General features: G+C 40.8%; 1 protein-coding gene across 3 annotated transcripts; it reads left to right on the forward strand.

The window, feature by feature from the left end:
* The first annotated feature begins 1299 nt into the window (after window positions 1–1299).
* Window positions 1300–26734, forward strand: c18h3orf14 (chromosome 18 C3orf14 homolog). Of its 3 annotated transcripts, none has more exons than XM_033036635.1 (5): window positions 1300–1565; window positions 2781–2910; window positions 4023–4146; window positions 6127–6201; window positions 26601–26734. In XM_033036635.1, the coding sequence occupies exons 2-5, from the start codon at window positions 2861–2863 to the stop codon at window positions 26607–26609; spliced, it is 258 nt and encodes an 85-aa protein (XP_032892526.1). In that variant the 5' UTR covers window positions 1300–1565; window positions 2781–2860; the 3' UTR covers window positions 26610–26734. The 3 variants fall into 3 exon arrangements, with proteins under 3 accessions (XP_032892526.1, XP_032892524.1, XP_032892525.1); XM_033036633.1 differs by lacking the exon at window positions 26601–26734 and adding an exon at window positions 6347–6704; XM_033036634.1 differs by lacking the exon at window positions 26601–26734 and adding an exon at window positions 6347–6704 and having other exon boundaries at window positions 1300–1515.
* The last annotated feature ends 1233 nt before the right edge of the window (window positions 26735–27967 follow it).

Raw genomic sequence — 27967 nt, forward strand, 5'->3', positions numbered from 1 at the left:
CAATCTCTAAACCCGCGACCGCCAGCAACCGCAGGGTCTCATAAAGCAAATAGCAGAAGTTAGGTTGTATATTTTTACATTAAAAAGGGCTTCTAAAGATCCCTTTATACTAAGTTTAATATTGCGAGTAGCTCAATTTGGGCCCATTATATCGCGCAGTAATTTTCTGGGCATTTGGGGCACAAATCTACCGCAATGTGAACGTTCTAAACCAGCGCGTTCCACAGGGACCCACTGGAAAGCTGATTTAAATGGGCATTTATTTACAGCAATTAAACACTAAATTCCTTCCATTTGGCCTATAAATTAATGTAAATGAGATTTAAAAATCATGTTTTATTGTGAATTATTTGTGAATATTATTTGGACATTTAGGCTATTTAAAAATGTTAATCATTTATTAAGAAATGGATAGATGTTTAGATCTAGTAATTGAAGTCTGAAATTAGCTACAATTAGGTAACTAACTAATTATATGCTTTAATTTCAGGTCATCCAAGTAAGATTATTTTATATTTGTTTCAGAATGCTTCAATCTATGATAACTGAAAATTTCATTCAGTTCTCTTAATTTTTAAGAAAGTTATGGGCTTTTGACTGTTCACGATCACAGCTTTTTTGTTATGTCCATAGAAAATCAATAGGGAACAAGATGCTCATTTCCCAGTATGAAAATGGCCATAACTTTTTAAATACTTGAGATATGAAAGTGAATTAGGTGTCAAATTAAACTTATTTTTATGCTTTATCTGATGGGATAAATTACAGACTTGATTTTTAAAATCTCAAAATTTTGTAACATTGCTACTATAACTATTATTCAAGGCCTTTAAACCTAATAATAGCTTTTGCGACGGGGTCTTCCAGCGATTTTTCGTTAATAATTAACTAGGCTGAACATTTTCGATTGGAACAGCTTAGAGAAAATCGCGTTTTAAACCCGCCCCCTCTAAACGGCGCCAAAATCGCGCACACCCTCAGCAGCAGATCTTCAACGACGCTTCAGGTAGGCTTTGCAACATACCTACTGATTGTGGATGATCAGCCATGATCACATTGAATGACCTACTCCTGCACCTTCTATGTGTTTATGTATCTATCTACCTCGCACTCCCCTGACATCAGTCTGAAGAAGGGTCTCGGCCCATTCCTTCTCTCCACACAGACGCTCGCTGTAGGATCTTCGGTCTGACCCGCCGATAGACCATGTTGTGTCTCTCTCTTCAGTTTAAAGGCACCGCTCTTCTTACTCGCTCCCCGGTCCCCAGGGCGGTTGCCACGGCAACGGTTGCCCTTCCGGTCCCAGCGTTCCCCGCGGCGGGGCGCTGGTCTCCGTGGCAACGTGGCCTAGCGGCCTGCGCCTCCCCTCAGCCCGCCGCAAGACGGCAATAGAACCCCGCAGATAAACTCACCTCGTTGCCACCGATTGCCCCTTGTGGAGCGCGTACGAAACACGCGGAGGTGGAGAGTCCCGAGCCGAGGGTGGTGGGTCTATGGAACGAGCTGCCAGAGGAGGTAGAACTTGAGGCAGAAACTTTAACAGCACTTAAAGGACATTTGGATGGGTACGTGGATAGGAAAGGTTGAGAGATAGAGATATGGGCCAAATGTGTAGGCAAAAGGTGCACTAGTGTAGATGGCTCACCTTGGTCAGCATGGACAAATTGGGCCGAATGGCCTGTTTCTGTGCTGCATGGTTCAATGTTTTTTTAATGTAATGTTGCCCCTTGTCTGGACCTTGAGTCCGTAATAAAGTTTATAAATAAATAAATGAAACCTATCCATGTTCCCCCACAGACGCTGCCACTGCGAAATTTGTGTCTTTTTATTGTAAACCAGCTTCTGTAGCTCCTTCTGTCTCCATTTTTCTGGAGGTTTATTCATTAATTGATACAGCATAGATACAGACTTTTCAACTCACCGTGTCTTCGCCGACCATTGATCACCAGTTCACACTAGTTATTTCTATGTTATCCCACTCCCTAGACACAGCAATTTACAGGGGCCAATTAACTTGTAAACCCGCATGTATTTGGGATGTGGGAAGAAACTGGAGTACCTGGAGGAAACATACACGGTCGTAGGGAGGTACATAAAAATGCTGGAGAAACTCAGCGGGTGCAGCAGCATTTATGGAGCGAAGGAAATAGGCAACGTTTCAGGCCAAAACCCTTCTTCAGACTGATGGGGGGAGAATGTGCACACTCCACACACCAAAGGTCAGGATCGAACCTGGGGTCTTTGATGCAGTACAACAGTTGCTCTACCAGCTGCGCCACTGTTCTTAAGTTCTTGGCGCAGAATTAGGCAATTTGGCCCATCTATCCTGCCATTCAATCATAGCTAATCTATGTTTCCCTCTCAACCCCACTCTCCTACCTGCCTCCCATAACCCTGACACCCTTAAGGCCCTGTCCCACGATGCGAGTTTACCCAAGAGCTCTCCCGAGTTTTTAAAAAAAAATCAAATTTGTTGTAAGTACGTAGCGGGTACGTCAGAGCTCGGCGATGTCTCCTAGCGGCTTGTAATGCTAACGGCAGGTACTCTGGAAACGCGGAAACTCGTGAAGTTTTTTCAACAGTGAAAATTTTTCAAGAGTAAAAAAATTCTCGTGATGAAGTACCACAAGTTTGATTTTTTTTAAACTCGGGAGAGCTTTTGGGTAAACTCGCAACGTGGGAAAGGGGCTTTACTAATACATGACTACACTTTTCTGCCTCTGGTTTATTTTCGACCCATAAACTATGCCTTTGTGTTTTTATTTCCTTTACATCAATAGGTGTTCATTGACACTTGGTTGGCTCAGGCTGCGATCATTAAGGAGCTGGAACACCTGCACTACAGTGAAACCGAATAGAAATGTCTTACTTAGCATATGAAGTTGAACTGAGCAAACGTCATGAGAAAATGTAAGTGAATAAAAATGTAGACACAAGGAACTGCAATTGCAGGCATACAAAGAAAAGACACAAAGTGCTGCAGTACGTCAGCAGTTCAGCAGTATCTGTAAAGGATGTGGATAGGTGACATTTTGAGTCCACACATCACTTTCCAGACTTTGTCCCACCCCATACCTCTCTTCCAGCATTTTCCATCCCCATCAGTCTGAAGAAGGGTCCCAATTTGAATCGTCACCTATCCATGTTCTCCAGAGATGTGCTGGGTTACTCCAGCACTTTGTGTCCTTCTTTATTATGCCGTGTTGAACAATTGAGAACAAGACTTTAATTTTGGAATATGACCATGCTATATTTCCACTGTAGTATAAATATAATTTAGATCGCCATTCTCATAACAAAACTAAAACAGCAGTATCGACGTGAGTTTAGAGTTGCAACTGTACTGAATTGGTGAGTAAAACAACCCATAAAATTAAGCGTTCCCATTACAATTTTCTCTCAGATGCTCAGTTATGTGGCAAAAACTAGTCCTCTTGTCAGTTCCCACTAGGAGGTATCATTGAGCTGACTATCAGATTTGTGGGTGGAGTTTCAATCCTTCCTGGCCAAGAAGGATTCCTTAACACAATTCCTTAACAAAATCCTAAACTCAAAGCATTAACCTATTCTCTTGAGATATTTTGAACTAATATGTTGGGTACAATTGACCTCTGGCATTGACCTTTGTTCACAATAACGCTAGCTCTGAATGCAGAGATTGGCTTTGTTTTCTATCCTTTTACTTAAAGACGCACAATTAAAATACACTAACTTTCACTAACAGTGTTGGATTGCTAGTTGATCGCTAAGACAGGGTTGAATAAGACATAATTGAAAGGGACTTGCTTGAAAACCTTGCCTGAAACAGTTTGCCTAAGTTGTACATTTAGCCAAAGTTCTACTGGGCTTGTGGTGGCTGAGCTGGAGATTATTTTTCAAAACTGTGTGTAAATATTTAAATTGTATGGTGAAGTAGGGGCTGTTGGCTGAGAGCCTTTTTCTTTCCAATCTTTTTTATTTCTTGTAACATTTTATTTGACAAATGCATGAAATCGGTGTCATTTTGCATTTGTTCCCTCTAGATTAGGTCAAAGAACTGCATTGCTTCAGCAAATGGAAGAGCAGCTTGAAAGTCAGACAAAGAAGAAAAAATTGCGAGCAGTAAAGTTTGAGTCGGCAAATGAGAGAAATGCGTTACTTTTAAAAGTAAGTTCTATTTAGTTTAGTTTCGAATAGTTTAAAGATACAGTGCGGAAGCAGGCTCTTCGGCCCACCGAGTCTGCGCCGACCAGCGACCCCCGCATATTAACATTCTACACACACTAGGGACACATTTTACATTTACCCAGCCAATTTACCTACATATCTGTGTGTCTTTGGAGTGTGGGAGGAAACCGAAGATCTCGAGAAAACTCACGCGGTCACGGGGAGAACATACAAACTCCGTACAGACAGCACGCGTAGTCGGGATCGAACCCGGGTCTCCAGCCCTGTAAGGCAGCAACTCTAGCACTGCGCCATCGTGTTGCCCTAGGCTGAGATTTATTTTTGCCTATCATTAAAAATTGGTCTAAAATCAGATCTGCTTATTCTGTCATTTTTTGTTAATCAGACTGTAAATAAAAATATAAATTTTCAGAAAAACTATTGTAATGTGCATACTAATTAAATTGCTAGTCATTAGCTCTGACCACTGGTACAGTTCGGTTAGTATTTACTGATAGTTCTATCACATGTTCTGCATCTTTAGAATTTAATATATAACAACTTTTGCCATTACTTAGTTTTCCTTAAACTGTGGAAAGTATAGTAGAAATCTGTTTTCCTCTATGCCAGTAAATTAAAGTTAACTTCCTACATCTACTATATCAACACTATATCTCATTCCTACTTAGATTAAAATAATGCGATTCCTAATTGGAAGGAATTGGACATTTATAATATAATTGATATAATCAAATTAATTAAGAAAAAAACGGAGGTGTGACCCTCAAGTCATGACGAAACACAAAAAGAAAAACAAAGCTTTGTCCTCAGACCTGATCAAGTGTATCTTAGCATTCTGTGAGAATCTAGAGGAGAAGTTGTGGTTAAGCAATTTGGTCACCATTGACAAGTTTAGACCAGAGGGCCTGTTTCCATGCAATATTGCTCTATGACTTTTGTGATTGATGAATAAAGTTTAAGCTCATTACAAAAATAGCATAGGTTAGGAAAATTCATGTTTTATGCAAGGGTTTATTTATATAACCTATCGAAAAATATGCTGCAAAAGTAGAATACATTATAATTATAACCTTGGGAAAAAATCTTATTAAAGGAGTTTAAGTCAAATATTAAAATTGTCAAGTGGCCAAGTAGTTAGTTCTTGCACAGATACATAGATGCACTGGGTTGAGCAGTTGCTATACTGTTAATGTTTTTTTAATCCATAGCGTCCAGTCTGGAGAAGGGTCCAGACCCCAAACGTCACCCATCCATTTTCTCCAGGGATGCTGACTGACCCGCTGAGTTACTTCAGCATTTTGTCTCTATTTTTGTATAAACCAGCATCTGCAGTTCCTTTTAATTACATTAAGAATTTAAGTGTCTTGTTTCTGATTTTTGTTGTTGTGATTTATAATAAATAACTTGACCAGGTGCGGACCCATTGGGCCCAGTCCCCCAAGGCAATATTCCACCACAGACCCATAGCCCCCAACTGCTCAGGCGCAGCTGAGGGGGTCCCGTTGTGACGCCAGAGATCCCTGTTGTGATGCGAGTCACGGCAACTCCCCCCCAACTGCGCCTCGCCATCCCTCTTCCTATCCCTATCCTCCATCCCCCAGCACCCCTTTCCCCTTATCTTCACCCTCCCTTTTCTTTCCCCTCTCATCCACCGCTCCCCCACCCTCTCACCTCTCCCTCCCAATCCTTTCCCCTACCCTGTCCCTCCATAACTCCTCTCCCCTCCCTACCCCCATCCTCTCCCTCTATCCCCCTGCTCTCCCACTCCACGCCTCCCTCCTCTCCCAAATCAAATTGAAAACAAAAATCGGAGTGCTATCATGTACCGTTTTGGCGGGGTTTCGGGATCTCACGCACGCATACAAACAAGATGAGAGTTTTAGTAATATAATAATATAATAAAGATAGATCACATTTTTATTTACTGAATATTTTCTCCTTAAAATGTTTTATTTTGAGGATTTGGAAGCAGCCGAAGACAGCTTAAGAGTTGGACTACATACGCAACTACATCCAACTGTTATCGCCCTTGAGGTACATGCCCACTTACTGTTTATAATTTTATCAGCTTTTCCTTTTGTTTGTCCAGAATTTGTAATAGAGTCATACGGCCTGGCAAAATATAATTGACTCGAATAAGTTTGTTTTTTATTTGCAAACTTGTAACTCTTTAATGCAGACCAAATATTGGGCATCCATCGAAGAACAACTTCCTAAATGGGAACAGTTTTTACTGGGGCGAACAAGAAATCCGGTTGAAGAAAGGAGTTCAAGGCCCAAAAAAACGCAGAACCAGTTACTTCAAGACAATGATACTTATAAAAATACTAATTCACAGTCTCCAACATCAACGTTCAAGACGCCACCACGATGTCCTCGTTCAGGAAAACAAAAATGAATGAATGATCTTAAAAAATGATTGCTGATACAGAAATACTTTTTATCACAGATGCTACTGGTATCTCAATGGGTCAATTGATAATTGCTCATTTTCTAAGCTTCCCCCCAGTCTAGTTTCAGTAAAAACACTGAATCAAGCACTTGAAACAACTAAATTTTATTTTAACAAAAGCGCGTCACTGTTCAAGCCCTCTAGGCCTCGCTCAGACAGAGACACTCCAGAAGTTCACACAGTCCCAAGCGCTCTCCCAGAAGATCCACGCTGAACCTAGTGGTAGCGGACTTTTATATGTCCTAGGATCTCGAGGGGCCGAACCACATGGGGGTGGTCTCTTAACAACCCAATTAGAGATATCGATTAACCCCATACCTAACAGACATTCACCTAACCCAATAATACAACAGCTCAATACATTGTATTCAAACCAGCCTTCATAAGGAACTTAGAAATATTTATCCTGATCTGCAGGAAATCCAGACAAGGCTCAATACCTCATCCAATCAACACTCGGCAAAGTCAAACTCTGCAAAATTATTTACAATTATTTACAAGGTGTATGTCTGGTTTGCAGCCATCCAATCCATTCTATGCATTTTTCACCTAATTGACAGGGTTGGCAGATGTTCTTATTCTTTGCTTGCAAATTGTATCTAAGCTCTAGACACACTGGCACCTCTTCGCAGCTTGTCCCAGCTCTGCAGAGAGCAATTCCAAATTGACCAAATCTCCGAGCAGCCCTGAAGCTTTTACCCCATTTTGAAGTCCTAGCCTCTCCAAGTTAGCCAGGATTAACAAGATCATTTTCACTTTATTTGGGTGGTGCAGTGGTAGAGTTGCTGCCGTACTGTTCCAGAGACCCGGGTTCGATCCTGGCTACGGATGCTGTCTGTACAGTGTTTGTACGTTTTTCCCTGTGACCGCGTGGGTTTTCTCCACGTGCTCCGGTTTCCAAAAGTCTGTAGCCTCATTTTGCTCTGGTATTTTAATTCATTCACATGTTTAAACTGTAAGATTTTATTATTAATGTTTTATGTGTCATTCTTAATTGTTGCTGTATGTCGTGTTGTTACTTGTGAGTGGTGCACCAAGGCAAATTCCTTGTATGTGTACATACTTGGCCAATAAACTTATTGATTAATTCATCGGGTGATTGATGGCCACTCAAGAATGACAACATTTTAGCTTTGAAAAACTCCTTTGTTGCTTTAGCAGTATGTTTGGGATCATTTTCTTGCTGTACAATGAACCGCTAGCCAATGAGTTTTGAGGCATTTGTTTGAACTTGAGCAGATAGGATGTGGCTACACACTTCAGAATTTATTATGCTACTACCATCAGTAGTTGTATCATCAATAAAGATAAGTGAACCAGTACCTTCAGCAGCCATACATGCCCAAGCCATAACACCACCGTGTTTCACAGATAAGGTGGTATGCTTTGGATCTTGGGCAGTTCCTTCTCTCCTCCATACTTTACACTTGCCATCACCATATAACAACCATATAACAATTACAGCACGGAAACAGGCCATCTCGGCCCTACAAGTCCGCGCCGAACAATTTTTTTCCCTTAGTCCCACCTGCCTGCACTCATACCATAACCCTCCATTCCCTTCTCATCCATATGCCTATCCAATTTATTCTTAAATGATACCAACGAACCTGCCGCCACCACTTCCACTGGAAGCTCATTCCACACCGCTACCACTCTCTGAGTAAAGAAGTTCCCCCTCATGTTACCCCTAAACTTCTGTCCCTTAATTCTGAAGTCATGTCCTCTGGTTTGAATCTTCCCTATTCTCAAAGGGAAAAGCTTGATCACATCAACTCTGTCTATCCCTCTCATCATTTTAAAGACCTCTATCAAGTCCCCCCTTAACCTTCTGCGCTCCAGAGAATAAAGACCTAACTTATATCACTTTGATATAAATTAATCTCTGTCTCATCTGTCCACAAGACCTTTTTTTTCAGAACTGTGGTTGTTCCTTTAAGTACTTCTTGGCAAACTGTATAACCTATTTTTGCATCTTGGAGTGTAGCCTCTGTATTTCTGTTCATGAAGTCTTCTGCGGACAGTGGTCATTGACAAATCCACACCTGACTCCTGAAGAGTGTTTCTGATCTGTCGGACAGATGTTTGGGTTGTTTTCTTTATTATAGAGAGAATTCTTCTGCCATCAGCTGTGGAGGTCTTCCTTGGCCTGCAAGTCCCTTTGCGATTAGTAAGCTCACCAGTGCTCTCTTTCTTCTTAATGATGTTCCAAACAGTTGATTTTGGTAAGCCTAAGGTTTGGCTGATGTCTCTAATAGTTTTATTCTTGTTTCTCAGTCTCATAATGGCTTCTTTGACTTTCATTGGCACAACTTTGGGCCTCATGTTGTTAAACAGCAATAAAAGATTCCATAGGTGATGGAAAGACTGGAGGAAAGACGAGGTGCTGAGAGCTCGCTTGTAGCTGCATTAAGGAGGCATTTAAACACACCTGAGCAATTACAAACACCTGTGAAGCCATGTGTCCCAAACATTATGGTGCCATGAAATGGGGGACTATGCATAAACACAGCTGTAATTTCCACATGGTGAAACCAAAATGTATAAAAAATTCTTTGAAAATTAAAAAATATTTGAAAATTTATTAAATTCTGACAATGTGCACTTTAACCACATGTGACTTTTTTTCTATTACAAATCTCAAATTGTGGAGTACAGAGGCAAATAAATAAATGATGGATCTTTGTCCCAAACATTATGCAGGGCACTGTATATCGATTGTTAGTAAACTTCCTGCTGGTTTAAAAACTTTTTTTTTGTGTGGTTTCATATCATTCGTGAAGACGTTGAATAATGCAAAAGATAAAGTAAACCAAGTGCATCTACAGAGAAAGTACAGTTCTTTTAAAGTGCAAGGGCCACAACAAGGTAGATTGGAAGATTGAATTTGTCCCTAGCACAGAAGTGGTCCATTCAAGAATCTGATAACAGCAGGGAAAAATCTGTTCTTGAATCTGGTGATGCCTGCTTTGAAACTGGTATCTTGATGATAAATGTTTCTTTGTAGTTATTTCTAATTTTCAGAGTAGTAATGAGCTGGAGAATATGACACTAATTAAAGGGCTGTTTTGTCATAAGTCTACTTTCAACTATTTGAATAAAGTTGTGCCAGATTAAAATTTCAACAATTTTGTTTTGATGCCAAAGGTATGTGGGTGGAAGGGGGAGGTGGAATTTATATTTGGTCCCACTGGTTTGTAGAAGATTTTTTAAAGTTTGCAATTATACAAATGATTTGGATGGAAACCTGAAACATAACTTAATCTCAGAAAAACAGTTTCAAAGCAATTTGAACAGATTCCCAATTGTGCTGAAAACAGAAGCTGCACTCTTACATCTGAACCAAATACTGAAATAATGCCCAGGAAAAGTTACTTTGCAAGTTATTTTCTTTTGGTATGAATTTATTCAGGACCTGGTCACCAGTATCAGTATCAGTATCAGTATTTCTTTAATATCATTTCACTAAGTACTCGCATACACAGAGGAAACGAAAAGACGTTGCTCAATCGGTTTCCATTCAGTGTAAAAATAAAAACAAAAAGGATAATACATAGAGCTTTAAAAACAAATTAAAATTACCATTTTTAAAAAGAAAAGTAGGCCTAAAAATTAACAATATAATAAAAACAGTCATTCTGATCGACAGTGGCTTCACAGTGGCTTTACTTTGACAGGTGCCTAACTGTCAAAGTATGGGCGCGGTTGGATGTGTGGATGAGCGATATTTGGGGAGGGGACAAAGTCCGTTAATCAGTCTTATTGCCTGTGGGAAGAAGCTGAGGAGCATCCTGCTGGTTTTGCAGCTGATGCTCCTGTACCTCTTCCCAGATGGCAGAATGGAAAAGATGTGATGTGATGGGTGGTAGGGGTCCTGGATGATGGAGATGGCTCTACTGATGTTCCTCTTCTTGTATATCTCCAGCAGGAAAGGGAGTGGGGCACCGATAATCCTGCTGGCGGTCTTCACTATCCTGTTTAGTTGATATTGTTCGTAAGCCTTGCAGCTCCCGAACCAGGAAGTGATGCCGTAGGTTATTATGCTTTTAATTGTGCCCCTATAGAAGGTTCTTAGATGGGCAGTGGGGAGACCTGCTTTCCGTAGTCTCCGGAGAGGGTGGCGTCGCTGTTGGGCTCTTTTGACCACTGCTGTGGTGTTGGTCATAGAGGTCAGGTCATCCGACAGGTGGAGTCCTAGGAACTTCACACTGCTGACCCTCTCCACAGCAGCTCCATCAATATACAGCGGTGTATGGTGTTGTTTTCCCGCCCTCCTGAAGTCGACCACCATCTCCTTATTTTTTTCCACATTAAGAGTGAGGTTGTGGGATCTGCACCATCCTGTGAGCAGCTCCACCTCCATCCTGTACGCCGACTCATTATTGTCGCTGATGAGACCCACCACTGTTGTGTCATCAGCGAACTTGTTGATATAGTTGTTATTGAGTCCAGCAGTACAATCATGTGTAAGCAGACTAAAAAGCAGGGGGCTTAGGACACAGCCTTGGGGTGAGCCAGTGCTCACGGCGATGGTTTTTGATGTCCGACTGCCCACCCTGACTGTCTGCTGCCGTTGTGATAGAAAGTTAAGGACCCAGTTACAAGTGCCAGTATCCACCCCTAACAGCTTCAGCTTCTCCACCAGCTGCTGTGGGATGATTGTATTAAAAGCGGAGCTGAAGTCTATAAAGAGTATCCTGGCATAAGTATTTAGTCTATAAGTCTATAAAGAGGATCCTGGCACCAGTCAAAACCAACATTTATTACCGAAGATAGACACAAAACGCTGGAGTAACTCTGCGGGTCAGGCAGCATCTCTGGAAAGAAGGAACAGGTGACGTTTCGGGACGAGACGGGTCGAGATGCGTAAGCGTGAGACAAATCCAGTTTAGTGAAGACTTGCTCCGCTAGGTTCTGGGTACAGATCTTGCGGGGTTGGTAACGGATATTGTTCGTCATCAACGGCTTGGTTGATTGTGACTTTGTAGTCACCGCATAGTCGAACAGTTTTGTCGGCCTTGGGTACGGCCACAATTGCCTTTGCCCAGTTACTCTGGTCTGTCTTCACGAGTACTCCATTCCGCTCTAACTTGTCGAGTTCTTCCTACACTTGTTGCTTTGGTGCATATGGTATAGGTCTTGGTCGACAATAGACAGGTCTCACATTTTGCTGAAGTCGAATGTGTGCAGAATACCCTGTTATTCCCGTGTAACTGTCAGCAAAAATGTTTGCATGTTTGCTTATGACGCTTTCAAGACGTGATTTGGACACATCGACGCTGAAAATGTTCTTCCAGTCTAACTCTATTCTACTCAGCCAATCCTTTCCAAGGAGGGTTGGTTTATTTCTGTAGCTGGCCACTATAATGGGCAGTGTTACTAACTGACCATTATGCTGAACTTTACAGTCCACGTCTCCAAAACTTCGCCCGAGTAGTTTCTCAGCTTGACCTTACTCTCAAACAATGGTATCTGTAGGAACTTTGTTTTGTACAGGTCTCTGCTCATGATCGAACACTCTGCTGCCGTGTCAATACACATATCGATTAACTGTTCATTTATCATTAGTTTAGTTCGAAAGTCCCTACCTTGGCTGGTTGTAGGCTTATCGATGTTGGTTCCATAAATGGTGTACCAAGTTCCTTTCCATCTGGATTCATCTCCAAGTTATGAACTCCTTTCTGGTGTTGTTGCTTGTTTCCCGCAGATTGTTGGTTTCCTGTTTTAAGCTTGGCTTGACATGCTGAGGCGATATGGCCTTTCTTCTGGCAGTTATAGCACTTGGCCATTTTGAACTGAAAAAATTGGGATGAGTGATTACTAGAACCAGGATGTTTAGGCACTAAACAACTGAAATAGGCAGGCAAAAGGCATAATAAAATTACAAAAAAGGCACGAAAAAGGCATTTATTGACAAAAAAGGAATAAAAAGGCATTTGTTTCCACCACCGTACGGTTTAAATGATAATATAAAGGTCTATACTACATTAAATGACCAAAGTTGCCTGGTTGCACGTATTTACTAGAATTTTTTTTCCGAATTATCTGGTGTTAAACTATGCCGTCTGTCAGACAGAATATGCTTCAGTTGTGAAAAACTTCTTTCTACCTCAGCTGAGGTCACTGGTGCATACCCGAAACAAGCTACAGACTCTATATTCAAGTCGATATCTTGTGCATTACGACTTTCTTTGAGAAGTTTAGCTATGTTTTCTATTTCTTCAAGATCTTTGTTAGCTAAAATCACTCCCTCACATTTTCCTTGTATGTCTTCACCTGCATGGCCAGGAACTTTACAAATATCGTCAGTTACTTTGTTGAAAACCTGCAAGTTATTCACTAATGTTTCGCCACGTTTCTCATGGGAAACATAGAAACATAGAAAATAGGTGCAGGAGGAGGCCATTCGGCCCTTTCGAGTCAGCACTGCCATTCATTCTGATCATGGCTGATCGTCCCCAATCAATAACCTGTGCCTGCCTTCTCCCCATATCCCTTGATTCCACTAGCCCCTCTTTTGTCTTTTGCCTTTGTGTGCGCAAGGAGATTCATGAGTGTGCCGTACACTTCAGGACCGATCTCCGTGAGCAGAATCGCTTTCATGCGTTCGCAAATGGCTTTATTTGTTTCAGTCACCATCTCTCCTTCACCACTAATCTCCATTATGTTGTTTGCCATGAAAAACATGTTCACCCTCTCCATAGAGGAGCTGAACGGCTCTCTACTCTTGTCAAAAGTGCCAAGGTTTCCGATGTAGCCCGTGGACGCTGCCATCGTGTCGTTCTCTTTTTTTTTTAAAGTCCGTTCAAAAACCCTGATTTCCTGGTGTAACAATTCACCAAAAACTTAGCTGTACAAAGGCTATTCAACTTGAGGAATCTGACAAAAAAAAATCTTATACAATCCCAAGGACGGCATCTTGCCACGTAGACACAACATAGAGATAGCCTGACAAACTCTCGCCGATTTGTCCAGCTGCTGTTTTAAACTACAGTCCCCTGCATAGAAGGATCTGCGGCCTATCGTGCCCAGCTCGCAAACAACTGCGACACAACTCCGTATTTACTGTTTAAAATGTTAAACAATACTGTGTGTTGCAAAACACTCCTGCACTGTATTTAAAGGATGAGTTCACAAACTCTATCCCATCCTCGTGCCTATTTTGTTATATTCCGGACGGCAGAATGAATAACAACTTACACGCACGTTGCCTGGATCACGAGAGAGAGATTTATTACCCAACATTCCCTGCTTATATACAACACCAACTCATTAACATATACATGAATATGTATGAATAATTTACAACAATAAAACACTCTTGATTCTATGAACCTGACAATGCTGGACCCGCAATGCTCGGTCGTCTGTTTGACAACAATGCTGGGCCTGCAATGCTCGGACTTCTGTTTGACAACAAGCGCAGTTTGTTTTAAAACAGTTGGGCACAGTTTACACTGTTCAGGTATTAATAAATTACAGAATAAATGTACAGGTGCATCAATTTCAGTCTAGATGGTAGAGCTGCTGCCTCAGCACCAGAGACCCAGGTTCGATCCTGACTGGTGCTGTCTGTGTGGAGTTTGCATGTTCTCTTCTTGATGTGTGGATTTTCTCTCACATTCCAAAGACGTGCGGGTTTGTAGGTCAACTGGCCTCTTTAAATTGCCCCTCGTGTGTAGGGAGTGGATGTGAAAGTGGGTTAACATAGATAGTGGCATTGCCGCTTGGTGGGAAAAGACTGCACACAGCTTCTTTAGTTTTGACACTGTTGCTAAATGTGTGTTGGTAAATCAATCCCCAAGTTGTGCTTATCTCAGCACATTTTGATCTAATGAATTCAAGGGGAGTTAATGTGAACAGGTGAGTGTAGCTCGCAGTTGATATTCACACACCTGTTTTACAATTGTGATTAAAGCCTAATTAGTTCCTGATTATGCCTAATTACGGTAGGGGATCAAGGTGCACTAACGTGCAAAAATATTATATGTAGCATCCTTGGTTTTAAAAAATGGGTTAATATAGAAACAAGTTGAAGAACAGAAAGGTTGTTAAAGCATGAATTTCTTTTAAAAATGTTTAAAATGTTCTTTGAAATATTTTTTAAATGTCTCTTTTGATTGAAAAGGTGATTAATATTTCTGGAACTTAAACTGAATTAAAAATATTAAAACATTGTATTGTTTGATTGAGGAGGTTGATCAGTATTTCTGGAAATATAAAATTGAATTTTAAACTTTTAAAATATAAAAAACATATATTAAATTCTGGACCTGACATTCCACTTGAGTTCAGATTAGGACGAAACATCAAATACAAAAAAATCATAAAATTGACTGAGAGATGTGGTAAACAGCCTTTTGAGCGAGGTAGATTTTGCAAATCATTCCCCATGGTGCAGCAATTTGCAATTCACAGGATACGTGTGCTGATATTGCAATGGACAATTTTCATCTTAATAATGAAGAAAGTCATTGAACTGAGTTTTATTTTAGCATCAAATCCTCAACCAGTGTCTTTAAAAAGTTTTATCTGGTTTCAAATAGCAAAATTGATCCCCGCGTACCCAATCTTTAAATCAAATTTTATGTTTAAATAAAGACATCAATTATAAAATCTTTTCAGAAATGTTCTTGGTTATCAATAAAAAACTAATTTAAAGTGGAAGGTCATAATTAATTATATAAATAGTGGATGGTTAATCTCTCTGTTTCTTTATCATTTTAATGTATAGCAAAAAATTACAGACTCTTACAATACTGTATTTTCAGCATCTGCAGTTCCTTCGTACCTATACTGTATTTTATATTTCTGTTTATTTTACTCACTAGGGGTCACTATGGGACGACAAATGTCTGTTCATAATGACCCCCTGTCAATTAAAAGATTAATTTAATCTGATCTTCAAGGATTTAAAAATGTATCTTGGAACTGAGTGATTGTATCACTGTATTTACAGATTTATGCATTTGAATTGACTCATAATGATGAGAGCCATTGAACTGAGTGTTATTTTAGCTTTTCATTCTAGACCAGTATCTTTAAACAATTTTGTCTAGTAGCTTACAATAGCAGATAACAAAATTGAATTCCCTGTACCCATTTGAACACTTGTAAACCTCACTGGGGTAACGATAACAGTACATAAGCCTAGATTGGGTTTGGATAGAACTAATACTGTTAACATGTGAAGATGCAGTTAGGATAGAATGAATACTGTTTGAGAGATTATAGAACATTTCTGCTTCATACAAGCTAAAATTAATCACAATAGTGGATGCTGGAATATTATTTTGCTATGAATTGCACTAAATTAAAATAAAATTGACATGTGGTACCGAGGTCAATGGTGAAATTTAAAAAGCCCAGCTGATTGTGATGTTGTTCGTGAGTTTGTAGTTTGCTCCATGCAAGTAAACAAAAAATAATTGAAAACAGAACCAGAGTCGAAAAGACTTTAGGCTGCAAGACAGAGGGAATAGCCTACCTATTCGGTGGCATAGGTGAATCAACAAACTAAGATACAGTGAGAAAATATGTTTGGATGTGATTCCCAAATACATTACAGTATCTGAGGGAACAATCGTTGTCCAGTAAGAACATCAGTCGGTTTTGTGGATAATAGATACACAATCCATTTATAGAATGCACTCCAACTATCTCTGCACAACCCAGCCCCCCATTCACACGATGGCGTTAACAGAGGATAAAATGGCAGGCTTTTGCTGCATCATTCTGGAAATCGCTCTCTGTCAGAATGAGGTGCCTGGAGATGCTTTCCAACAGACAACAGAGATCAGATCACATTATCGACTGATTCACCAGGGTGCTACGGAAGTTGCATGAACCTCACAGCATAAACAGAATATATTCAGCAATGATAAATACGACAGTATATCCATTTTATCCAAACAGATCAGATCTACCATACATAGATACAATCGGTTCAAACTCAAGTACAATCGATAGAGAAAAGATACAGAGTGCTGAATATTGTTCTTGGCATTGTAGCGCTTCTGTTCCTTAGACAAAGTCCAATGTCTGTAATAGGGTAAAGGTAAATCGGACAGTGCCCTAGTTTATAGAAGCACCATTCAGCGGCCTGATAACATTAGGGGAAGAAGCTGTCCCTGAGTATGGTGGTGCACACTTTCAAGCTTCTGTACCTCCGCCGTGCGAGCAAGGAGAAGAAGGAATAACCGGGGAGGGACACATCTGAGGCAGCGTGAAGTGTAGATGGATCTGCTTAATAATGGTCAATCTGCTTTGTCTCTCCACACATGATATTGATGTCATCACCAGGAATGAGACATGCTGTACCAACTAAGGTCAGGTCAAGGTGGTACCCATTCCCATGGAAAGATAAATCAGAAGATAGTTTCCAGTTATCGAGAAAAGGCCAGTTTGGTGTCTCAGCAACTTCCCTATGGGTTGTGAATGCCTCGCATCCCTCCAACTCACTCCGATGTTGAATCCACATATAACGACGATCAGAGCATCTCTCTCAACCCTGCAAGGATGAAAACATAGAGGAATTCTACCCGAATGTTGAACAATCCTCGAAATCTTGTTGCTTCAGTTTAGTCTAGTTTAGTTTATGGTCACATGTACTGAGGTACAGTGAAAAGCTTTTGTTGTGTGCTAACCAGTCAGCGGAAAGACTATGCATGATTACAATTAAGCCATCTACATTGTACATGATAAAGGGAATAATTAGTGCAAGAAAAAGTCACGATTAAAGATACTCGAGTGTCTCCAGTGAGGTAGAGTGTAGCTCAGGACCTTTTTGGGGCTTCCGCAACGGCGACTTCACCCGCCTGAGTTGCGGGGTTGAAGAGTACCTGGAGCGGGGCCTTACATCGCCCGGCGCGGCTTGGAATGGCTGTGGGACTTTGCTAGCGCACGCCGGGGGCTCCAACAACAAGACCCGGAGCGCGGCCTTGCATCACCCGGCGCGGCGTAAATGGCCGCGGGACAATTACCATCGCCCACCGGGGGCTTTGACTCTGACATCGGGAGGGGAATGGGGAGTGCAGGGGAGAGATAAGTCTTTGCCTTCCATCACAGCGAGGAGGAGATGCGCTGTGATGGATGTTTGTATAAATTGTGTTGTGTCTTGGTTCTTTCTTGTGTGTATGACTGCAGAAACAACATTTCGTTTGAACCTCAATGGGGTTCAAATGACAAATAAATTGTATTGTATTGTATTGACCGCTCTCTAATTGTTGATAGTGTGGTTCAGATGCCTGATAAAGGACAGAGGAGAATTATACAGTGGTGGAGCCATGCTAAACCTGTATCAACCCTTGGTTGGACCACACTTGTAGAACTACACATTGCCCTGGCTGCCCAATTATTTGTTTTTTTAATTAGATATGGAGGTGCTGGAGATGGTGCAGAGAAGTTTTACTGTAAAACTATGATAATCCAATTCAGAAATCCTGAATGTCCAGTGTCTCTAGCTCATTCCTTGGTAACCCAAAGTGCAAAGTGGGATCTGTGACCAGAGCCAAGGTCACTGGTGCTGCTGGAAACAGGATCTAGACTTTGACTGGTGGTGGTACTGAGGCAAGGATTGACATCCAGAACACCAGGGGACAGAAACGTGGAAGGTTTGCCAGCATCTAGACTGCTTATCTATTACCAGTCTCCTAAGAGTTCCAGATTGTCAGAGGTTTACTACACAATATGATACTGGAACTGTAAGCGTATACGTATAATGAACAGACGGTGTCCATTTCTCTTGTGAAAAGAAAGGCAGAGTATGAAGGGTGTTTAATTATCATATGCACTGACAATAGAACAATGAAATTTTTATTTTTAGCAGCATAACTGGCATGTAAACACATTGCATATAGATATATAGTATAAACAAAATTCAATAAACCAATAATGCCAATACCAATGCAAAAAACCCAACGTCTTATAGAACCTTATAGAAACATATAAAATTATAAAAGGACTGGACAAGCTAGATGCAGGAAAAATGTTCCCAATGTTGGGCGAGTCCAGAACCAGGGGTCACAGTCTTAGAATAAAGGGAAGGCCATTTAAGACTGAGGTAAGAAAAAACTTTTTCACGCAGAGTGTTGTGAATTTATGGAATTCCCTGCCACAGAGGGCAGTGGAAGCCAAGTCACTGGATGGATTTAAGAGAGAGTTAGATAGAGCTCTAGGGGCTAGTGGAATCAAAGGATAGGGGGAGAAAGCATGCATTGGTTATTGATTGGGGACGATCAGCAATGATCACAATGAATGGCGGTGCTGGCTCAAAGGGCCGAATGGCCTCCTCCTGCACCTATTTTCTGTTTTCTATGTCTATAGTGCAACCAAAGACAAACCATCAAAGTTCATAGTTGAGTTTAGTATTGTGTAACTTTGATGGTTGTTGGGAAGAAGCTATTCTTGAACCTATAGAGGTTATTTAAAGGATGGAATGCTTTCATTGGTTAAACGCAGAAAGTTTCTGCTCCCGAGGAAGAGTATAACTGGAGGCCATCAATGCAAGAGAGCCACCAGAAACCTCTTTGCCAAAGAGTGTTTCAAAATGCGGAATACACGGCTGCATGAAATGGTTGAAGTCAATGATTAGTGAAGGCTTGTGAATGAGAATGAAATTGAGAATTATGCTGATAGGTGGAACTATGTTGATTTGGAGAAACTGAGAGGAATATAAATAGGGCGGCATGGTGGTGCAGCATTAGAGTTACAGTCTTACAGCGCCAGAGACCCAGGTATGATGCCCGACTACGGGTGCTGTCTGTACGGAGTTTGTACATTCTCCCTGTGACTACCTGGGTTTTTTCTCTGGGTGCTCCGGTTTCCTCCCGCACTCCAAAGACGTACAGTTTTGTAGGTTAATTGTAAAATTGTCCCGAGTGTGTAGGATAGTGTTAGTGTACAGGGTGATTTTTGGTCGGCATGGACTCAGTGGGCCGAAGGGCCTATTTCCCCGTAGTATCTCTAAAAAAAAGTAAAGGAATATAAATACAGATCGGTTTGGTCGATTTGCCTGTTTTCCTTGATAACGTTTTTCCATTGATGATGAAATTCAGAACAGGTGTATATAGTTTTACAGCAGTAAACACAGTGCTGGAGGAACTAAGGAGACCAGGCAGGATCTGTGGAGGGAAATGGACAGACAATGTCTCAAGTCAGGACCCTTCTTCAGACTGAAAACGAAAACCTGCTGAGATCCTGCTGCATTGATTTTTGTGCTAAAGATTCCATTGTGGGCCATCTCGTGCTTCCATTATAATTTTACACTCTCGGGCAAAATATTTAGGAGGTCAATGACTGACTGTTTTACAGTAGCTAGTGAAAAACTAAACGTGTCTACAAAATCTCATTGATTCTCGATCAATTGGACTTTTCACACTATAAATTTATAGAATTTAATTGAAAAAGTGTATCAAAGATATAACATTCAGAATCGTTTTCACAGGATGGAAATAACAAGGACTAGAGGGCAGAGCCTTAAGATGAGAGGGGCAAAGTCTAAAGGAGATTATGTGTGGCAATCTCTATACACAGAGTGGTGAGTGCTTGGAACCCACTGCCAGAGGATGGTGGTGCAGATACGATAGTGGCTGCTAAGAAGATTTGAGATGGACACAAGGATATGCAGAGAATGGAGAGATATGGGTCATGTGCAGGCAGATCAGTTTGTGGCATCTTGTCGGCACAGACTTTGTGGGCCGAAGGACCTGTTCCTCTGCTCTACTGTTCTATGTTCTAAACAACAACAACAAAAAAATCCTTTGGCTGAAGAATCCAGATTGCAGTGGACCAATTTTCCAGGATGAAATCAGGAAGCATTTTTTTGCAAAAGTGAAATTGATATGCAGGGAATGGGGAGGATATGAATAATGTGCGGTCAGTTATAGTATATCTCAGAATAGCATATCTTTCATCATGTTTGATACAGACATTGTGGGCCTGTGAAGTACATTTTTATGTTCTGCATGCTTTATGGATGTTGAGCTGGGATTTGGATCGGTCATGATCAAATTGAATGGCAGAACAGATTTGTTTTTGTTTTCTTCTTCTGTTCCTATGCAGATAGCATAGATTTATGTTTTTGTTTCCTTGTATTCCCCATTTCAATTTTTGATCTGAAATCAGGAAGACCATGCTCCCTTGAAACCAAGTTATTCATAGAGTCTCTGTTAAATTTGGTATTGAGTTGTCCACTTAACAGCTGTTAACTCACTTAGGCTGCAGTGATATAAGCACTTACATAACTGAAACCACTTAATATCAGTCAATGTGAAAGTAGCAGACTGATTTCACAGCTAAGTCTCAAAATGAGCTGGGAATTTGCCAAACAGTACAAAACATATTTCCCTGATTTGGGCCCTGCATCACACTACACATAATTCCAATAAAGTGCGAAATTAATTTAAAACAAAAAAACAAAGTGCGGAGGAACTCGGCAGGTGGGGCAGCGTATGTGGAGTGAATGGACAGGCCACGTTTTGGGTCTTGACCCTTCAGACTGATTGGGATATGATACTTTTTTTGCTCATGTACCGAGGCACAGTGAGATTTGTACACAGTTCAGTACAAGTATACTATACATAAGCACTGAGGTGAGGGGGCATGATTGGCAAGATGGGGGTGGAGTAAGTGACAAAGGCTAGAGGTGTAAAGGAGACAAAGGGATGTCCGATACGGAGACAGAGAGGGGTGAAAGGATTTTTCATAAAAAACAGTTTTAAATGCTGAAGCAAACTTAGAATAAACGGGGCATGGAAGAATTAATAAGAAACGTTTGTGAACTCTAACCAAAAAATCCACTCTATCTGCTTTTATAATACTTGTCTGGAAAAGGGAGCACTACAAATATGCAGTCACCGGTAGCAGGACTATAATCCATTGTCGACACGAACTCGGGGGGCTTCCGGAAAGAGGGTGTGCTGTCATCTACAAAGAATACATTTAAGTTGGAGCTGTGTTCCTCGGGATAATTTGAGAAAGCAATTCTATGGGCAATGAAAACTGGAAATATCTCCCCCTGAAGGCTTTTGGCAGTAGGTCAATAAAACATTGACGTATTCTTAAAGTAAAGATATTGAAGGATATGTATGGATGGCAGGTAGGCAGAGAGGAGAGGCGGAGCAGGCATGATTTCATTCAATGATGGACCAGAATCGAGGGACTGAATGTCCTATATTCCTGAAAAGGACACAAAGTGTTCGAATATTTCCGCGGGACAAGCGGAACACGGATAGGCGACGTTTCGGGTCGGGACCCTTCTCCAGACTTCTACATTCCTATATTGCTAATTTTGCCCTTAGGTTCGTGTCGTCTCATCCCAAATCCCCAAAAACGAAACATTTCGACGCCTCTCTGTTGTGAGAAATTGATTTTTTAGATCTACAATCCTCAGTAAATAATTACAAAGGAAATATATTTAGAGATAATGGACATTAAAACGATATTAGGTTATTGTCTGCAAATATATATGCAACTTTAAATATGTTTTCGTAAACATCTCGTCAATTTCCTGTAGAAGGGACATTTTCGGAACATTTTCATCTCAGTCCCATTAAATGATATTACAATCTGAAATTTTAGCTGTTGAACCGGTTGTTGTTATTTTCTTTAATCTGTAATGTCTGCGCAGTCGCTGCGTTGAAGTCGCACCCTTTCAGCCGAGGTACATTGTTCGGTGGTGCAACAGATCTGAAACCAGCCAATAAATCGCTGGAAATTGAAACTGCATCTCAAGAAGTTTGGTGACTGCTTGTATCAATTTGCTTGGCAAAATATTTAATGTTCTCTGGTGTCGAGATTCCCCGGGGTTTTGTACTTTCTAAAGAATGGTTGGGCAATTTATCCTTTATCTCTAGCATTTTTTTTTTTTAGGAATACATCCAAACGAATTGTCAGATGCTGAAACTCATTAACTTCCCCTTGGCTCTCTCAACGTGTCTGCCGAGAGCATTGTGCCAGCCACCAGCGCTTTCTCCTCTCTAATGCGACGCTTTTTTTTCCCCCTGCTCGTTCGGGGAAACAAATTACTTTCTAAAAGATCGCGAGGGATGTTTTGATGAGAATTTCATTTGTACCGAGTTGGAAGGCCCTGTAGATAACATTTGGTGCACTTAATTGGACTTTTCTTTTTCCTCTTTAAAATCTGAAGCTATTCTACTAATCCCTCATTTGTAATCAATTGTGTTGACTAAACAAAAGTATAGGTCGTTCTTTCTTCCTGTTCCAGACAATCCTTTGTTGAGTTTAAATGCCCTATTATTAAGTGATCCGGGTAGTATAGATGTACTCGATTGTTGACAGTTCATTATTGCCCTTTTGTCCATTTAATCATTCTCTCTGTGTTTTGCATGTGCATGCAATAATGAGCTCCGTTGTCAATTAACATGTTTCTAGGAGCAAAACTGGTTGCTCAGATGTTTTAACAAGAAGCGCAGAGAAAAGGGCAACGTGCTGTCTTGAGGTTGTTTACTTCCCAGCGTTTTCTCAATGCGCTAGATTACTGCCAGTCCTGCCACTGACCCGGGGCTTCCGCGCGGTCCTAGTGCGCCTCAATCTCCACCCAACAAAGAGCAATGAAAAACATGTGCAGGAAGGAACTGCAGATGCTGGTTTACACCGAATACAGGCACAGAATCGTAACATATCGTGAGCGTTTGAGGGCACTGGGCCTGTACTCGCTGGAGTTTAGAAGGATAAAGGGGAGGGGCGGGGGTGGGGGGGCTTGTACACTGTGGAGTTTAGAAGGATGAGAGGGTATCTCATTGAAACATATACGATTGTTAAGGGCTTGGACACGCTAGAGGCAGGAAACATGTTCCTGATGTTGGGGGAGACCAGAGCCAGGGGCCACAGTTTAGAATAAGGAGTAAGCCATTTAGAACGGAGACGAGGAAACACTTTTTCTCACAGAGAGTGGTGAGTCTGTGGAATTCTCTGCCTCAGAGGGTGGTGGAGGCGGGTTCTCTTGATGCTTTCAAGAGAGAGCAAGATAGGGCTCTTAAAAATAGCAGAGTCAGGGGATATGGGGAGAAGGCAGGAACGGGGTACTGATTGGGGATGATCAGACATGATCACATTGAATGGCGGTGCTGGCTCGAAGGGCCGAATGGCCTACTCCTGCACCTATTGTCTATTGTCTATCATTGAAACTTACCGAATACTGAAAGATCTGGATGGAGTGGATGTGCAGATGATGTTTCCACTAGTGGGAGAGTCCAGTTTCAGAGGGTGGTGAATCTGTGGAATTCGTTGCCATAGACGGCTGAGAAGTCAATATATATTTTTAATGCGGTGATTGACAGATTGGTAAGAGTGTCAGGGGTTATGGGGTGAAGGGAGGAGAATGGGGTTGAGAGGGAAAGACCTATCAACCGTGATTGAATGGCGGAGTAGACTAATTCTGCTCCTAGAACTTATGAATTTATAAAAATGCTGCAGTAACTCAGCGGTCAGGCAGCATCCCTGGAGGAAAGAGATAGGTGAACGTTTCGAATCCGGACCCTTCTTCAGACGAAAACATCTTAATTCAACAACCATCTCGAACTTAAAATATATTTTATCTTTTATCCCCAGCCTTTCAGTGCCCCAATCCGAAACGTCACCTATTTAGAGCCCCAACCCGAAACTTCTCCAGAGATGCTGCCCGACCCGTTGAGTTACTCCAGCACTTTGTGTCCTTTCCTTTTAGTAAACCCGCATCTGCGGTTCCTTGCTTATCTGTTTTAAAAGGTCTTTGGCTCCATTTTGATAATATTAACATACCTTTAGATCTGCACTCCTCGTAAAGGTATTTATTTACCTTTCTTGTACATCAGTGGAGCTGCACACTAAATCTCGTTGCACTTACGTGCAATGACAATAAAATATATATTATTATTATTATTATATTATGTTATTCCACTTTTTTTTTTTCTTTTTTTTTTTTTTAGTTATTCCACTTTTAAACATACTATCAATAAACTTGATATTGTCTCCGTTGTTATTGGGGTTTAGAAATGTGAATTTCGTTTGCTGAAAAAGATATTTCTGGTCTAATCTTGATGCAATTCAGCGGAAAGGAACGTTTCTGAATAATATTGACCTTGCCTATTTCAGTTTTGCAAAGAGACTCTAAATCCCCTTCTTTAGTGCACATTTTCGATTGTAACTCGGTGCGCTGTGAGTTTCATTATTTATCTGCATGCGTCTCCTTTTACAAAAGCCTCTGTGATCTGCCAAAATCAATTGGAGATCCATTGCTTTTCTTATTTTTTAGATAAATGGCTCTGTGGCAAAGGTTGACTTCCTATGTCGATATTGGTCGACCATTGTCACTTTCAATATAAAGTTTGTTTTAAAGCCGAAGAAGATAGAACTGGACTGGACAGTTGGACTTTTGCGTGATGCGGGTGGCAGCTCCAGAATATTGTCACATGAAAACAACAATCAGTGATCTTTAGTCGCTAACTCTGAACATGGAACCGGAAACATTATTTTTCAACGTGTCATTCCGTCACAAAAGACACCAATGCATTCCTGGAATGCTAAGAATTTACGTTTATGTTTGTCAGTAGATAATGAACGGGGTTGAGAGGGATAGATCAGCCATGATTAAATGGCGGAGTAGACTTGATGGCCCGAATGACCTAAATCTGCTCCTATAATTTAACATGTTTAAGAAGGAACTGCAGATGCTGGAAAATCGAAGGTAGACAAAAATGCTGGAGAAACTCAGCGGGTGAGGCAGCATCTATGGAGCGAAGGAAATAGGAAACGTTTCGTGCCGAAACGTTGCCTATTTCCTTCGCTCCATAGATGCTGCCTCACCCGCTGAGTTTCTCCAGCATTTTTGTCTACCTATAATTTAATAGTCTGAAGAAGGGTCTCGACCCAAAACGTCACCCATTCCTTCTCTCCAGAGATGGTGCCTGGCCCGCTGAGTTACTCCAGCATTTTATGTATACCTTCGATTTAAACCAGCATCTGCAGTTCTTCCCTACACCTATTATTTATGAATTTATAAAGATCATCTTATCGTCCTAATTTCTACTTCTATGCTTACTTAGTCCGGTCTTTTTATGATTCCGCATCAATGTTGTTGTATTTTAACAACAGAGACAGATTAAATAATCATATCGTGGTATTAAATCTTAGTCATGAAGACATCTTATCCTTGTTTAAGAAGGAACTGCAGATGCTGGAAAATCTAAGGTAGACAAAAGTGCTGGAGAAACTCAGCGGGTGCAGCAGCATCTATGGAGCGAAGGAAACAGGCAACGTTTCGGGCCGAAACCCTTCTTCAGACATATTAACTTGTTCATTGATCATGTGGGTTCACCATTTTAGTTTTACTTTTCATTTGCGAGGTGCTGATAATCTGTGGGAAATGGAATTAACACATGCGGTCTATCAGTGCACATTCTGCACTTTGACCGAGAAAAATAAAACGTGTGCAATACTTTAATGATATTAATAAGTTATTCTTGCAGATATTTCTACCTCAAAAATATGTATGGAGTTTTAACCCAACATTGCTTAAAATCCTCGGCCTCGGAAATTGTTTCCTCAAATATTTTTCCAATATCCCCCTCAATTCGCGGATAATATTCAACTGATATGGAAAAGCATTGATTTTGTTAATCCCAGAAGCTAGCAATTTACTCTTATCATTGTTGTAGGTTTTACCAGCAAGAAAGTTTCACAGCTAGGACATTTATCATCATAGATTGATATTTAGTAGATATAAAATATCCATGGCTTGGCGTTTCGATAATCGTATATAAATGTATAAATAGAATAAATTAAATAATACATAGTGTGTAGGAAGGAACTGCAGATGCTAGTTTACACCGAAGAAGGAATGGGTGACATTTCGGGTCGAGACCATTCTTCAGAATAAGAATTCCCATTCCTTCTCTCCAGAGATGCTGCCTGTCCCGCTGAGTTACTCCAGCATTTTGTGTCTAACTTCAAATTAAATAATACAATTGTTTCCTTCCTGCAGGATTACTAATAACATCCAGACAAACGGATCCAATTCTGATACAAATGAACTGAATAAGATATTAATGGAAAATCAAGCACGTCGTGCTTTGTCCACGACCACATATTCGGATGAATCTGTAATCAATGAAGGAAAACACATTTTAATCCTAAAGACTCCAAGTAAAATATGGATTTAATAAACTCCCACATGTTAATTCTTCGCTTTATGTCTCATTTGATGGAGATTCACAGCGGAACCGTCTGGATTATTTTCTGATGTTACCCTTTAGATTTTGCAAATTCAAATCTATATATTTAATTATAATATCCTTGCAACGTTTCAGCAACAGTAACTTACATTTGACAATTGAAACACGGAAATAGGCGTTTCGACCCAAATCTACCAAGATGCCCCATCCAAGCCAGTCCCATTTGCGCGTATTTGGCCGATACCTCCCTGAACCTTTCTTATATATGTACCTGTCTTGTAAGATTTTGTACCCCTCGGGTTACCATTAAATCTTGCCCCTCCCACTTTAAACCCGTGTCTTCCTGTTCTTAATACTCCCATCCTGGATAAAATATACTACATTCGTAAGGTGTGTATACACTTCTAAATCTATTCCCCTCATAATTTTGTTAACCTGTATAAGATCACCCAAGTCAATTGATACTTTTAAGACAGAGATAGATACATTCTTGATTAGTACGGGTTTCATGGGTTATGAGGAGACGGTAGGAGAATGGGCTTAGGAGGGAGAGATAGATCAGCCATGATTGAATGGTGGAGTAGAATAGATGGGCTGAATGGCCTAATTCTGTTCCTATCACTTATGACCATATGCCCTTATGACCCCCTGCGCTCCAAGAAATAAAGTCCCAACCTCTGCCTATTGCTCAGGCCCTTGAATCCTGGCAACATCCTCGTAAATGGTCTATATGCCCCGTCCAGCTTTGGTTGTGTGTAATGTTCCATTTTATCTGTTGAACATGGGAAACACTTATATAATCTTACGGGTATAGAAACGTGGTTATTACATCAATGGTCATGTACCCAGACATTAGGATTATTGGTCGGAAGAAGGGTCTCCACCCGAATCGTCACCTATTCCTTTTCTCCAGAGATGCTGCCTGACCCCACTGAGTTACTCCAGCTTTTTGTGTCTATCTTTGGATAATTGATCCAGGAATATAAATTGGGGGACTCAACGTTGAATAATTTAAAATAAATAATTTGAAATATAGTTTTAATGTTCATTAATATCACCTGGGGAAGGAAGTATGCTATTTTTGGTTACCTAGTCTGGCACTTTTACCATTCCTGAGTTAATGTGATTGTCTTCTAACTGTCCCCTAAAATGATATAACTCCTCGGTATAGTCCCCC

Source organism: Amblyraja radiata, chromosome 18 (genome assembly GCF_010909765.2).
Source record: "Amblyraja radiata isolate CabotCenter1 chromosome 18, sAmbRad1.1.pri, whole genome shotgun sequence".
Taxonomy (NCBI): Eukaryota; Metazoa; Chordata; class Chondrichthyes; order Rajiformes; family Rajidae; genus Amblyraja; species Amblyraja radiata.

Bases quoted from the DNA above. Each gene is read 5' to 3' on its own strand.
- c18h3orf14 (XM_033036633.1), top strand. From the start codon at position 2,861: ATGTCTTACTTAGCATATGAAGTTGAACTGAGCAAACGTCATGAGAAA. The intron at 2,911-4,022 runs GTAAGTGAATAA...TGTTCCCTCTAG, and splicing joins AGCAAACGTCATGAGAAAAT to ATTAGGTCAAAGAACTGCAT. The intron at 6,202-6,346 runs GTACATGCCCAC...TCTTTAATGCAG, and splicing joins CAACTGTTATCGCCCTTGAG to ACCAAATATTGGGCATCCAT.